The sequence below is a fragment of the Poecilia formosa genome, unplaced genomic scaffold (genome assembly GCF_000485575.1).
Source record: "Poecilia formosa unplaced genomic scaffold, Poecilia_formosa-5.1.2 Scaffold10, whole genome shotgun sequence".
Taxonomy (NCBI): Eukaryota; Metazoa; Chordata; class Actinopteri; order Cyprinodontiformes; family Poeciliidae; genus Poecilia; species Poecilia formosa.
In genome coordinates, this window is record NW_006799949.1 from 4,728,811 (window position 1) to 4,743,341 (window position 14,531).

At 36.2% G+C, this 14,531-nt stretch overlaps 3 protein-coding genes across 3 annotated transcripts; 2 read left to right on the forward strand and 1 right to left on the reverse strand.

Annotated features, from left to right (window-relative positions):
- The first annotated feature begins 477 nt into the window (after positions 1 to 477).
- LOC103130850 (cAMP-dependent protein kinase catalytic subunit alpha-like) lies at positions 478 to 5,625 on the forward strand. The gene is made up of 6 exons (XM_007542369.2): positions 478 to 584; positions 701 to 827; positions 951 to 1,046; positions 2,632 to 2,754; positions 3,733 to 3,897; positions 3,985 to 5,625. The coding sequence occupies exons 1-6, from the start codon at positions 520 to 522 to the stop codon at positions 4,108 to 4,110; spliced, it is 702 nt and encodes a 233-aa protein (XP_007542431.1). The 5' UTR covers positions 478 to 519; the 3' UTR covers positions 4,111 to 5,625.
- Positions 5,626 to 7,011: 1,386 nt separating this feature from the next.
- Positions 7,012 to 10,075, forward strand: samd13 (sterile alpha motif domain containing 13). Its single transcript, XM_007542357.2, has 5 exons — positions 7,012 to 7,202; positions 7,573 to 7,686; positions 8,779 to 8,821; positions 8,941 to 9,052; positions 9,130 to 10,075. The coding sequence occupies exons 2-5, from the start codon at positions 7,659 to 7,661 to the stop codon at positions 9,271 to 9,273; spliced, it is 327 nt and encodes a 108-aa protein (XP_007542419.1). The 5' UTR covers positions 7,012 to 7,202; positions 7,573 to 7,658; the 3' UTR covers positions 9,274 to 10,075.
- A 996-nt stretch (positions 10,076 to 11,071) lies between these two features.
- LOC103130884 (uricase-like) lies at positions 11,072 to 14,531 on the reverse strand. Its single transcript, XM_007542407.2, has 8 exons — positions 14,428 to 14,531; positions 13,783 to 13,995; positions 13,179 to 13,295; positions 12,441 to 12,519; positions 11,922 to 12,108; positions 11,681 to 11,804; positions 11,407 to 11,490; positions 11,072 to 11,336 (listed from the first exon to the last, which is right to left on the reverse strand). The coding sequence occupies exons 1-8, from the start codon at positions 14,446 to 14,448 to the stop codon at positions 11,262 to 11,264; spliced, it is 900 nt and encodes a 299-aa protein (XP_007542469.1). The 5' UTR covers positions 14,449 to 14,531; the 3' UTR covers positions 11,072 to 11,261.

Below are 14,531 nucleotides of genomic sequence, written 5' to 3' on the forward strand. Positions count from 1 at the left end.
AGTGATTTCGGTGAAACGTGCCGTCTGAGGTCACAATTTATTAGCAAAGGCAAAAAGTTGTAATGTGATTCAGTTTCTCATTCGGCTTTAGGATGACATTACCCAGGCGGTTTTGTGAAACAAAAAAGAAACATTACTTCTTCTACTTAACATTTACAGCTCAGAGGTTCATGCTGGTGATCAGTTGCTCTCAACAGTCCCACAAATCCAACCTGTCCTGTTTTACCGGATTGGAAAGATTGTGCTTCTGTTATTTCCTTACTTAACACGACTGCGAGTTGCTGCCGTACTTGTTGATAGCAGAAAATGCAGCCGCTAAAATGTTTTTGGTGTATGTTTACGGTCATTACTAGGAAGAAAGTCCGGGGCATGTGTCTGAGTTGGAGTTTGATTATTAATTTTTAGCTGTAAAAATCATGTTGAAAACTACATCATTGTTTATATAAGGATAAAGTAAATGTTATTATATGGGAAGTAACTTTATTTGAATATATATCTCAGGACAACTCAAACCTCTACATGGTGATGGAATATGTGCCCGGTGGAGAAATGTTCTCACACCTCAGACGCACAGGAAGGTTCAGGTATAATGCACATTTTTGGGGGGTTGTTTTTTGATTTATTCATCAATCCGTTTACCCACTTCTCTCAGAAGAGATACACCTTACTCTTTGTCTAATTCTTTGTTTCCCTCTTTCAGTGAACATCATGCAAGATTTTATGCAGCTCAGATTGTGCTCACTTTTGAGTACCTTCACTCCTTAGACCTCATCTACAGAGACCTAAAGCCTGAAAACCTGCTCATAGATCAACATGGATACATCCAGGTAACCAGTCCATCTCAGCTTTATTGTTGGAAAAATAAAGTAAAAAGAGCAGGAAAAAAAAAACAAAAAAAAAAACTGAAAACCGATTGACATATCTTCACATGGCTGTCTTCTTTTGCCCAGGTCACAGACTTTGGCTTTGCCAAACGGGTAAAAGGCAGAACTTGGACATTGTGTGGAACTCCTGAGTACCTGGCTCCAGAGATCATCCTCAGCAAGGTGAACCCCTCAGCAAGGGTTTCAAAGCAATAGATCTTCAAATTAGTTTGTTAGATTAATCCAATCGATCTCAAACTTATGGTAGTAAGAGCCATATCAGGTAACACTAAACTATGTAAGTACAAAGGCAAGTAGATGATTTGAAAAATTGACAATTTCCAACACATGTAGCATTACAGCAAGCTGTTTAAGATTAGATTGTTTTGAGCACTCATTGGTGAAAAAGCATCACATTTTTACTACTTTCTATCTTGTGTTGCTACCCACCTATACCTATATTCACTTTTGTTCAAACTGTATTGTATGTAGTTGCTGGAAGTAAAAACTGAAGAATGTTTTACACACTTTTCTAAAACTGCAGACTGTTTCCTTTTTAAATATATACGTCTGACCTCAGTTTTGCAGAAGTCCAGCTAGTAGATGCTTTATCTTTCGTAGCACGCTACACAAAAATGAGTGAAAGATTAAAAAAGAGCAAGAAAGTGTCAAATGGAACAATTCTGTTTCTACACGTTGATCTTTTCAATCCACTATTCATTAATGAAGTCAACTAAAGTCGTGGTTAACCCAGTGTTTCATCCACACTAAACAAACTACTTTGGCAAGAATCAATTCTAATTGATGACTGAGATTTACAAATATGATAGAAAGATACACAAAAAGGTTACATATTGTACAGTAAGAGGCTACAGATCTGTATAGGGAGGTTCTGAAAGTAGCATTAAAGTTTTCTAGCCTGGCAGGTTTTGTTTCTTTCACTTCTGGGTATAAAAAAAGAAACGTAAACAAACTCTTGATTATCATAAGTTGCATTAGTGCTGCCGTGTATTTTGGTGAAAGGTATTGTTCAATACGCATTTGGCTATATCTTGTTCACCAAATCATGAGGAGATTTACTCATCACCTTACGTGAGTTACTATTCACCAAGGACTAATATGTAAAGAGAGCAAAATGCTGCATGATGTGGGTAAATATTGGGATTTGAAAGAGTGATGTCTAATAATATAGTTTAGTTGGATTATTGTAAAGTTTGCTTTGACATAACTTCAAATTTATGACCAATATCTTTCTGTTTGTGTTAAGAGGGATTAAAAAGCAAGGTGACAATGATTTGTGAGGTCAGATGAATCTTTTTTTTTTTTTTTTTTTCTCAAACCGCAAATTGACTTTGAAGGCTTGAGTGACTTGTCTGGGTGAGAATTTATTTCTCTTGACTCAGACACAAGACTGGAAGTCAGAAGCCTTTGATGCAAGCAGGAATTGAAGCTGACTGCTGTGCTGACATGGTGCATTATCACCAGGGTTGTACCAAGTGACTCTAGGTGTTTTAGTGGCTGCACAGCAACTGCAAACAATGCATCCACATTCAGGTTATAATACTTTGTGGCCCACAAACTGAAAGGACATGAATAAGCTGAGATCTCATCTCAACCTTTAGAATCCAATAAAATACTGATGGATTCTTTGAATGCAATTTAAAAAAAAATCAATTTTTTTTTGTAGACCTAGTATTGAAGTTTCCCAAATTTAACCTAAAAAGTAAAAAATTGTGATTCTTTTTATATTTCTTTTTTTTTTCTTCAGGGCTACAACAAAGCTGTTGACTGGTGGGCACTGGGAGTTCTTATCTATGAGATGGCTGCTGGCTACCCTCCGTTTTTTGCTGACCAGCCAATACAGATCTATGAAAAGATTGTGTCTGGCAAGGTAAGAGGAGATTTTCAAGTTTGACTATTTAAAGCACTTTCTCTTATATGGGTTTTCTATTGGGTGCTTTAATTCACATGATATACGAGTTATATCTTTAAAATGATAAGTGTAAAAGTTAATTAAAATGTGATTTTTTTTTATAAGCTGAAAGCATATATTATTCAGTTCTGTGTTACTTTATAGTCCTAGAAAGCATGAATATGTTTGATCTGTCTTACTCATCTAAGCCAGGGGGCGGGGCTAACATTACTGTAGACAAGGTGATTGGCCTGAGGTTGAACTACTGTGCAGGTCAACCAATCAGACATCATGTATGATGCATCATAGTGACAATGGTAGACAATAACGTTTTAACAATACTTTTAATAATATGAATAAACCCTGCTGTGAAATAAGTTTCAGTCCCTTTTCAGATTTCTGAAATTTTTGGTTATGTTCTCACAATTAAATGTTTCAGGTGATCAATGATGTTTTAATACAAGACAAAGAAGTCTGGATAAATAGAAAAATCTGTTGCTGATTTCTTTTATTAAGAGTAAAAAGCTATGCAAACCAAGAAGTGGCCTAGTCAAAGTTCACACTTAAATTCAACTGATATATGGCACGACCACAATTTCAGCACAGCACTGTTGAAGACTGTTAAAGCAGTTGTTGCTGCCACTGGTTGGCAACAACCAGTCATAGGTTTGGATAATTCAGATCGCTTTTTTTCCTAATAAGTTAAATCATTCAGTCATGATCATTTGAAAACTGTTTTTATTCTGGTTAACTTTGGCAATTGTAAAGTCTGTTTGCTGATCTGAAACATGTCAGAGTAACTACAAAAAAACCGATCTTGAATAAGGAGCAAATATTTATTGAATGTTTGGTATTTTGTTGGATTCTAGCCTTTCTGGCCGTTGGTAGGAGGGGGACGCATCTCATTTTCTATAATTTATCACTGTTGTTCAGAATGCGCTGCTTCCTTCCTTGTAGGTACGATTTCCCTCTCACTTTAGCTCCGACCTGAAGGACCTGCTGAGGAACCTGCTGCAGGTAGATCTTACGAAGAGATTTGGCAACCTGAAGAACGGCGTAAATGACATAAAAAACCATAAGTGGTTCTCCACAACAGATTGGATAGCCATCTATGAGCGGAAGGTATTTATTTTCTGCAAGAGCTTGTCTGCTTTTTTGAATCCATGCCGAGAGATTTTGTCTACATATTAAGCGTTCGTACTTTTTCAGGTTGAAGCTCCTTTCTTGCCGAAGTGCAGAGGACCTGGAGACACGAGCAACTTCGACGACTACGAAGAGGAGGACATTCGCGTCTCACAAACAGAAAAGTGTGCAAAAGAGTTTGCTGACTTTTAGCCAGGACCCCGTCAGGTTTCCACGGCTTTGGGATATTTGCACTCTGATGAGAGTTATAAGGTGGAACTGAGGCCATCCTGTGCTCCTAACAATCGCCTCGTTCCTTCATTCCACACGGCTGAAATGAGGTCGTTTTTTTGCCATGCCCCCTGGTGCTGCTGGCACCGATCTACACACAGGCAAATTATGCAGACACCTTCACGTGCTGCAATAAAGTACTAGACCACATACTCATTGTTTTTGTTTTAACTTTTAGTTTCGACTCTCTTTCTCCTTGTTTAAATTTGAATGTGAAAAGCAACATGCAAAATGAATTAGTCCTTTTTCGATGAGGTACGGGAAGTGGTAGTATTACCTGTTGTTGCACATGGTGTTGAAGAGTTGTTTTTTTTTTATTTTTTTTTTTATCTATTTTTTTATTTTTATCTGTTGTCTGTTACAAACCCCAGCGTGTTTTTAAGGAAGGGGCCTGGTTGAGTTTCGATTAATTTAAACAGCATTTTTATTATTCTGGTGTCCTCAAGACCTGGAAGCGTGTGTTTCCATCTAGACCTTGAAAGGTGAGACGTCCTTTTCCTTATTTTATTTTTTTTTTGTTTTTTTGTTTTTTAAGCATGACCAAATTGTTAACAAAAAATGGAAAAACAGATGCATTCTCTCGCTTTCAGTTCTTGAGGAAAGGAATTACTAATTACAAGCGGTATCAGGAAGCAGAAACATGTAAGCGCTGTGTCAGCTAAACAGTTGTAGCATGATTTATCCATATCCGATCACAGGACATTTCCTTTTTACCTCAGTCTTTTGATGGAAAGAAATTCTATATTTTCTAGATACAAGTGTATTTCACAAGAAGTGAATCTGAAGATGTTTGCGTTTTGTCTCTGCACCCAGTTCGTATGTCTGTGGTACATTTAAAAGTCTGTCCAGAAATGCACTAGCATGGCATTTTCCAATCGCTGAAAGGTCAGTTTGTTACATTATCTGAAGGATACGAAGCAGTGGTGCTCACATGGGGTGACCTTTGTCCCCTTCGGGTTGTGTTTTGAGTGTAACTGCTGTGTCTGAGCAGAGCACTCAGCCTAGATTGTGATGTTTCCTTTTCTTTATTTTTATTTTTTATCTTTATTTTGCATGTGTATGGTTGTGCAGCAGTGTTACTGGAAGCTAATAGTAGTATCCCCACTTTTTTTTTTTTCTTTTGTAGCCTTGGAATTGTGTCACAGCATGAAGCGTGAAAGCAGGTGATATTTTGGTCTATGTAACACAAATGCCATAAACAGTGCTGCATAATCACGTAGCAGCAATAACAGAACACAGAACTATCATGAAGTATTGATTTATCACAGCTAGACTGGTCCATCTTCGGCCTGCAGTTATAACTTGTAGTCTTTACACTGTTTCCTAACTGAATTAATCAAGATTTGCCTATTCTGCTTTGCAAAGCTTAGTGGCAACTGATTGAAATTGCTAACGGATAGAAATGTTACATTTTCAAAGGGAATAAGGTAAAAAAAATATATATCTTTTTTTTCAATTATGCCACTTCTTAAGATTATTTTTTATTTTACTTCAATGAGACAAATATAACTTCTATGAGGGATTCTTCTGACTCATTGCATATTGTGCTGCTAAAATGTAGTCCCTGACTCCACATTCTTTTCTCCAGCATGACAAAATATTGCATCTATAAAAATCTATATTTCAGATGCCGAGTACCTACGTAGGTGGTATGCCGTTGATGTTTTTTTTTTCTTTCAGATAGCAGATATATTTTTGATTTTGGAAAGCCTGTAGTCCTTTAAAGAGGCGTTTCTCTCTTCCTATCAGTCACAGAGAAGTCTAAACTTCAAATTATAAGATACTGGACTCCACTGGGCTGAGGAAGAATCAAAAATGCGCTGTTGAAAGTCTTTCCAAAACTGACACTTGAGTCTTTACATATGAGGGAATAAAAAGCTATTTTGTTCAATTTAAGCATTCTTAAACAACCAAATTCAAAAACAGGATTTAAGTAATTATTTGTTTTAATAATTTTTGTCTGAGCACATGTGCATTTTATGCGATTTAATTTATGAAGGCACAACTGCTACTTATGCATTTTATTTATACATAGAAGTCTAACAAAATAACATTTAATTTTCCATAGTTCTCAGTATGTGTATGGAGACCTAAAATGTTAAGCATTGCAAACACCAAAATTGTTTATTTATGATTTTTTTTTTAATTTGCTACATCTATATTTGATGCATATTGACACCTCTAATGCCTACTGAAATGTATCTTTTTTTTTTCTTTTGTATTTATTCAAAATTATGTATTTTTGTCCCGTTTGAAGGGTGAACAGATGGTATGCCTAAAAACAATTCCCAATGTTTTTGAATTTGATGAATCTCACCTGGCCCACAAGCATGTCTCTGTCCAACTGCCTGTGTGTAAATCCTCTCAAAAACAAATGTGTAGGCAATTGCCAGCTCTTCTTCTGTATCATCTGTTCTACCCTCCCTCATGTGTGTGATGTTTGTTGAAATTTGACGTGAAACGACTGCACCTTTCCCTGAGCCACTTCACACTCCTCCTGACTGAAGGAAATCAGTTCTATGAGTTCTTGTAGCTAGTCACACGTGCCAGTATGGGAATCAATAATCTGCAATGTGTCTGTAATTTAGTTTGTGGATATTTTTGCACATCATTTAGAAAGCTGACACATTATTTTTCCCAATCATATTTACTTGTGTTTGCAAGCGAAGTACACTTTGCTGTAGCAGATTTTATGTAACAAAGAGGATATGTCATTATAATAAATTCTTTTTATTGAAATCAACAATTTGTGTGTTTCTGTGAGGAAGGCTGGTTGTTAAACCCGTTAAACTGCCATTGCACTACATTTCCCATGATTCCGTGACGTTGTGGGCGAAGGAAACGAAAGCGAAGAAGCTTGTTGGTTTACTTGAATATAATTTGATTTTATCAAATAAACACCGCAGTTTATTAACTGGTAAAAATACTGCAGCTTATAAAACTTTTTGTTTGTTGAATAACAATTTTTGACTTGGACGAGCAGCTGTTGTCAAGCCCGAATCTCCTAAAATAAGGTAACTGTTAAATTTGGTATTAGCAAACGAGGCTAACTATCCCTCTTAGCTTAACGTTAGCGTTATTACAAAACACGGAGAGGGTGCGATTAAATATCTACTCGTCGTCTAGAATAACCACATATTTTATTTTCTTGAATTTGTAATTTTTTTTTTTTCCCGGATTTTCATTTTTGTTTTGGCCGTTTTTTTTATGTCGATATTTTTTCTGGTTTTAATTCCGCTAACAACGTGAGTTTTACGTCGTCAATTTTTACACATCACAGTTTTTACTCCGACTTGTGTTTATGATAAACGGCGCTAGTTTTAGTTAATTAAGCTGCTTTACTTACGGCTTTACCATTTCTGCTGTGGTGTTGTGCTTTTTCAGCAGAGACATTCAGTGAATGTCAGAAAGACAAACGATGATGGTGTTTGAACTGCCAACACACTGAGTTCTCTCGCAGAAGACATCTAATGAAAAATTACTGCAACGTAACAGAATGTAAGACTCGTTTCATTCAGTTTGTGTGTACTTAAACTTTGAATTTATTTGCTAAACTATAAGGTGTTATACGGAAGCATAATGTGGGAATTAGGTAACTGGTCTAAATGTCGTGCTCAAAATCTATCAGAATGTAATAAAAGAGATGCGAAATACATTAAAGCCCCTATCTAGACTTGACTGTAAAATCAGTTAAACTTTAGATTTTTATTTTTTCACCTATGGAGCAACATTTCATTTTTGGTTGTAAAATGTTATTTAATCAAAATAAAATCTTCCTTTCCAAACATTTTTCTACATGTGCATCACATAAAACATAAATAAGCAAACTGTTTTTAAATATTATAGGTATGTGCGTTTTATATTTATTGTATTGTAGAGAATCGCCTATCAAGCTTTTCTTTTACCTGTTTATTTTTTTATTTTTTTTGCTTTGAGGAGTATAATATTTTTAAACTGAATCATCTGTGAGGTTAAAACTGCAGCCAATAGTTAGATGTAGTTGCTCCTCAGTATTCCATGTTGAATTTTTTTTCTTTCTTTTTTTTCATATCTGACATGCCAGTAGTTGGCTGCTCTTTTCAGCCAAGTGAAGGATACCACAAGGGGCAGTAATTGTAAGGAAATTTAAATTTATTTAGTTTAAAACAGAACTAATTTGGCAAATACATTACGGCATTTTATTAGCATCTTAAAATTATTAACTTACTCCTGCTTTATACTAATAAGTGTTGCAATATATCTGATATATTGTCAGAATGTTGAATATTTCTATTGATCAAACATGGTTGCAATGAAAAGTTTCTGAAGAAGGATAGAAAAAATATGTAGTTAGAAATGTTCTGACAACTGAATTATTTTTTTTAATCTTTAGGATTTTTTTTTTGTCTGATTTGTAAAATTTAGTTGTTTTTTTATCAGAGGCCTAAGATGAAAAAACAGCCCATTTCAGAAAACATTCTTGATTGATTTTTATTTATTTTTTTTTTAATTTTATTTTCTGACCTCAAATTATAATTTTATTTGAACTGAATTGATAATGAGATTGTTAAAATAATTGCATATGCTTGCCTTTTTCATTTTATTCAACAGCCAGTATGGAGGACAAGGCAAATGGTTCAGTTGACACCAAAAGGTACTCATCAAAATTAGCTGATGAATCTATTTACTCGATTCATTTCTTACTGGAAACTCAAATAGGTTTTCCTACAGTTGTCCCAGTTTAGTCTGAGTAGAGTAACTTTTATCCTGCAGCCCGGTGGAGAACGGTCAGCTGCCAGACCCTTCCAACTGGGGAGTTGCTGACGTTGTCAATTATTTCAAGGCAACAGGGTTTGAGGAGCAGGCTACAGCTTTCCAAGATCAGGTTAGATTTTTCTTCTGTCTTACTCCACGTCAACTTGCAAAGCCTCCAAATATAGAATTTCTCCTTTGGTCTGACAGGAAATTGACGGCAAGTCTTTGCTCCTGATGACGCGTAACGACGTCCTAACTGGACTGTCGATAAAACTCGGCCCCGCGTTGAAAATCTACGAGTACCACGTGAAGCCGCTGCAAACGCAGCACCTGAAGAGCAACGCGTCGTAGCACGGCCAGCTGCCCCGCCACCCACCTCAGCGACAATCATCATGTCAGGAGACTCCAGGTTAGCTGCGGCTTCACAAAGACTCTTCTGCCAACAGAGGCACCTTGACAAGATTTGAATGCTGTTTTTTTTGTTGTTGTTGTTGTTGTTGTTTTTGTTTTAATAAGCGCGGATCCCAAAACCCCGGTCTGCACACTGCGTCCACTCAGCTGTTTACCCCTTCAGCCATTCTTATTTCTGCTGCTTAAGATTTGTAATTTTGTGTTTTATTTAAGAAAAGAGATTAAGAGTGAGTATTCTGAAGGCTAGATTTGTGTGTTTGTGTGGTGAATGTGTGTGCAAAGTAAATTAAACCGCAATGGGTTTTTTAAGTATTTGTAAATAAGATGATATATAGTTGAAAAGGATGTATGTTCTGTTATATTTGAACACTTTGATACGTGCAGAAAATTATTATGATCCCATTGTGTTTCCCTGAATTTAGTTTTTATCTTTTAAACTGCACATCTGAGTCCATGTTTTGTCCAGAGCATGTAACAATTAATCACTTTGTTTTCCAGGACTTTTATCTAAAGCCTCTTTGTTTCTTCAAGTCAACTTTATTTAGGCTTGAGGCTCTTGGTATGAAAATCTTTCTGTATATATTCTTATTACGTACCTACCTGTGGTGCTTTCAGCTTTGTCACTTGGACGGCTGTATTGAAGTGTTCATGACCCATGTTTAAGTGCAACATAACACTGGAGTTTGAATATCTTGAGTCTAAAATTGATGATAAATGGTGCTTTTTTTCTCACCAAAGAACATCAGTTTGACTTTCTTGACTTTTTTTTTTGTTTAATTTCGCACATCACATAGTTAGCTGGCAAAACATTACTTATCTCTTTTACACACCCACTCAAATTTCAGACCATTTCAGATGATGTAAGGAGACATTAAAGATATAAAACAATTTATGTCTTTTGTTATGTTCCTAGAACATAACAAAATTGCAGTTTACCCTCAATAATAAATAAATAAAACAATAATGCATATAAATATCTGTTGGTTAAGTCTCACCCTAACCCTCTACAGGGGCGTGGGAGGGGGCAGAGCAGATGGATTAGGAGAGTAAATAAAAAAATACTAGCAAACCTCAAGAAACCATGAAATATAACGAATAATGTGCCAAAATGTTTCTACACAGGTATAAGAAATTAATAAACTCCAAGAAAATTACATTGACTCTTCTAACTGTTGGAATATATTTTTCATTTTGACTTCATTTTTGTTTAAGACATAAGATGATGTGGAATCTGTTTTGTCTTTTTGTACACATAAGGTTAAATTTAAATAATTATAGAAACATTTAAAGATCAAAACTTTGTTTGCATGCCCTGAAACATAACATACTAAAAATTACAGCTAATGTTGTTTGGGTTTTTTTTTTTTTTTGCTATGTTTTACTAACATTTAGCAGACTGATGAAACTTCTAAAACTGAGCTACTAACTGAGAGATGTTGTGAAAGAACCTTAGGGACGTCATAAAACATTATTTTTGTTTTTAACCAGAAAATGTGTTTAAAAAATAAACTTCTTAACATTATTAATCTGAGAAATGTGCACTTAAAACACCAAAGGAAATTGTAAAAGCATGTCAGAAGGCTCCCTGGTAAGCGCAAAACAATTAGGTTTTTTCAACAACTGTGCTAAATATAGTCATATTTACGTACCTCCATGCATGTAATTCATGTCATGTATTACTTCTTCAGAGAACATTAGCTCTTGAATCAAAACCTTGCAAATCAAAAGAAATTCCCAGTGAGAGTGGCTGTAGTTATTTTTTATTTTTCACACGTTTTTGGCTGGTCGGGTGTTAAACATTCAGTCAGGAGCAACTTTATTTACATCTTAAGGATATATTGTTGGATACATCATCAGATTTTCTATTAGTTGGATCAACAGGTTAATACTGAAACCAGCAGTAGAGTCTTCAGGTTGGGCTTTCCCTTTTAAAGTCTGGCTCTCTGCTTACGACACACTGTCCCTGTGATGTTTCCAGAGGGATTATCCAGAGGAAGAAACACCTGATCGAAAACAAAAAGACATGTTATCAATCAAATAAGGTTTGATACTGTAAACAATGATAGTATTTACCTCATCTTTGTTGCTAAGACCCATTTTTGTCATGTCTATGGTGAAGTAATGCTGGTTGGGCATGACAATCTCGATTTCCTCCACCTAAGAAGAGCATTTCTTGTGTTATGCTACACACTGTTTCTGGTAATGTCGCACACATGTAAATATTTTGAAAACAAAACCCGCTTCATACACTAATCATGTGTATCTTAAATTATGCAAGACAGTGACAACAGATTGCGCAGCCATGAGTGTCTTTGAATAAACGGATTTGTTGAAGTGAAGGGCTCACCTCAGGAATCCTGTCCAGGGCCAGAACTTGTGTTTCATAAAGGGTCTTTTGCACAGATGGTGAAAACTCTCCTCGACCGTACGGGCCAGCAAATTTCTCAATAATTGTGTCTCTCATACACTTCCTACAAATGACAGAAGTTTCCTTTTAGGATTTTTCTTTTTGAGCTGAAAAATCATCTTTGTTATGTGGTTTTCCCTGCACTTCCAAGTTGATCCCACACAAAAGTTAAGATAATTACCATGCGGCATCAAAGTCAACGTCCTGGACCTTGTTGTAGCGCCACCTAGAGTAAACGGTGGTGCAGAAAACCCTGTCCTTGGTGTCTTGCAGTGTCGTGAAACGATCTCGGAAAAAGCCCTCAAAGCCAGACTGAGTGGTTTTTAGCACCTTCATGTCCTTCACGCCGCTGTGAACCACTGGAGTACCTGTGTGCAGAACAGAGTTGGTGCAAAAGCACAAAGCGTTTCAGATGTTTGGATGGAAATGGAGTCTGTCCCAAGCATGTGTAAGAGTGGATAATAGCTGTAGATGCACAGATATCCTTGTCAACAGTTTCAACTGCTACATTTTTCAAGAGGTAAAATAATAATAGACTAGACCTAATAATATCATCTATTTCGTGTCATTATCCATGCTAACAAACGAAGTTGACTCAAGATATAAAAAGAGATGTCTCCCACCTTTGCCACCAAAACACTAAGCACATTTTAATAAAAACACACACACACACACATGCAAACATATTTTCAATGGTTACCGTTGAGGTTCTGTTCAACATCACAGAAGCGACAAGCCTCTGGGCTGTAGATAAAAGCATGAACATGTTCGACACCGTTCTGGAGAAAGAAAAAAAGAGTGATTGTGTCTAAAAATTGGTGCTTTAATCTTAATTATTTGAATACTTCACAGATTGGTACAGTGGAAACAAGGTTGTTGTTTTTGTTTTTTTTTTAAATATTGGGTGACATTTTTTTTTTTTCTGGATTACTCAACCAAACCACAAACAGATCTTTTCAAAAGAGCAAAATGAAAAAGGTACTTAAACTTGCACACACTTGAACTAATACTTTATTAGAAGCAGCTTTCATGCTTTGTTGATATAAGACTACCAGTGTCACACATCTCTACAGATGTTTGATTTAGCTGTGGGATACAAATCCAGCTGAACATCATTGCAAGTTAATCAGATCCAATTGATGAGGGAGAACTCAGGCTGACCGGATGCTGAAAATTAATCAGAAGTTGCCCCCAACAAAGTATTAGTGAAAAGGTGTGCACACATTTTTTAATTTATCTTTTTTTACACAATTGCATAAAATATTTGTCACAGTATGCATAGCATTTTGCATAATGAAAAACCTGGATTTTAACAGGGGTAACTAGATTTTTGAGAGTTATTGTACTTTTTAAAATGTAATGCTAGTAAAATAGCAGCCAGAAAACAAACTAAAGCTTATATTTTGTCCGGGTCGAGGGACTGGATTATGGATTTTACCTTCTCCAGTCTTCTCCAGGGCACCTCCTCCATGTAAACCTTGGCCCTCAGCACATGGTTGAAAGAGGTCAGGAAATGATGGCAGAGATCCATGGAAAATTGCTCAATAGTATTTACCTTAACAAAAGGGGGGGGGGAGGGAGAGTCTGAATAGTTAGTTTTATCTCCAACAGGAGACATAAAATGCATACAAAGTAAAGGTGAAAAACAAATAACCACTGAAAAGCCATTACAAAGAATAATCTCCCCTTTGCAGGGGAGACATGCTGTGTTAAGCATCCCATTGGCTACGAACTCACTTGCAGAATACCCTTTACTAAGGTATTCAGTGTGACACACCCTTCAACATTTCAAACATGAATTCTCTAACATTCCTGTCTCTGTCTTAAAAATAACACATATTCGGCTAATGCCAAGAAAATTAGACAAGCAGTAAAATCTGCATGAAGGTTGACTTTAAACAGCAGCCTCTCGACAGAAACCAAGCCAAAATCAAGAAAATGTCATTTTTAACACAGCATAAACATTATTCAGAAGCTGTTTAGAAAATCGGCGTGTTTATATCTTGAAATGTACTGAGAAGTGCAGTGAAGCTGTAACTCACCCCTTTGATTTTGGCCAGGGCGTGGACAGTGTTCTTGATGGTGTCGGTGGGAATGATGTCCGAGTTGTCTCCGGTCAGATAGTCCTTGCGTGACTTGAGCGTTATCTCCACGTTAGCCTTCAGCTCAATAAGGTAGTGGTGGCTCCCGTGTCTCTTGATGACCATCACCTTCACCGCATTCTTGCCGTAGCCTGTCCGCACAAACTCCACATTCTGCATGAAGGGAAGAAGACTTGACATTTTCATCCAAATCTGCAAATGTACAACGCCAGCGGTCTCATTCTCATGCTATTCAATGTCCAACCTGATTATTTTCATCTTAAAACTTTAATTTGTGCCTAAGTTGCAGACTTGTTTGTGAAGATATTCCCAAAAGTTGGCACCTTATTTTTGCACATTGACAAATTTATTTGCGTTTCTTCTGTTTTTGTAAGGTTGTAACTATTTAATAGTAGTTAAGAAGTACTATTTCTTGACATTGTTTCATAGGTCTAAAAGTTGCAAGTTCTGGTTTAACCTTGTGGTCACTGACCCCAAACATGATTGTATTTTCAATGTTAAAATTGTTTATATTTGCACTGACAGAATAATTATGCTATGTAATTTATAAAAATAAGTCCTGTTTTCCTCCTCTGAAATGATTACCTGATTTCCAGCGTATGCCATGTTGCTTTGTTCTCTTCCACCTGCTGCGTTTCTGATCTTGTCTGACACCAAACCCCTCAAAAAAACAAAACAAAAAAAAAACA

Excerpts from the sequence above, each read along its gene's own strand:
- LOC103130850 (XM_007542369.2), top strand. The coding sequence starts at position 520 with ATGGTGATGGAATATGTGCCCGGTGGAGAAATGTTCTCACACCTCAGA. Across the intron at positions 1,047-2,631 it reads CAGAGATCATCCTCAGCAAG|GGCTACAACAAAGCTGTTGA; the intron begins GTGAACCCCTCA and ends TTTTTTCTTCAG. Across the intron at positions 3,898-3,984 it reads TAGCCATCTATGAGCGGAAG|GTTGAAGCTCCTTTCTTGCC; the intron begins GTATTTATTTTC and ends GTACTTTTTCAG.
- samd13 (XM_007542357.2), top strand. The coding sequence starts at position 7,659 with ATGAAAAATTACTGCAACGTAACAGAAT. Across the intron at positions 8,822-8,940 it reads GGTTCAGTTGACACCAAAAG|CCCGGTGGAGAACGGTCAGC; the intron begins GTACTCATCAAA and ends TTTATCCTGCAG. Across the intron at positions 9,053-9,129 it reads CTACAGCTTTCCAAGATCAG|GAAATTGACGGCAAGTCTTT; the intron begins GTTAGATTTTTC and ends TTGGTCTGACAG.
- LOC103130884 (XM_007542407.2), bottom strand. The coding sequence starts at position 14,448 with ATGGCATACGCTGGAAATCAG. Across the intron at positions 13,296-13,782 it reads CCCTGGCCAAAATCAAAGGG|GTAAATACTATTGAGCAATT; the intron begins GTGAGTTACAGC and ends CCTTTTGTTAAG. Across the intron at positions 12,520-13,178 it reads CCTGGAGAAGACTGGAGAAG|AACGGTGTCGAACATGTTCA; the intron begins GTAAAATCCATA and ends TTCTTTCTCCAG.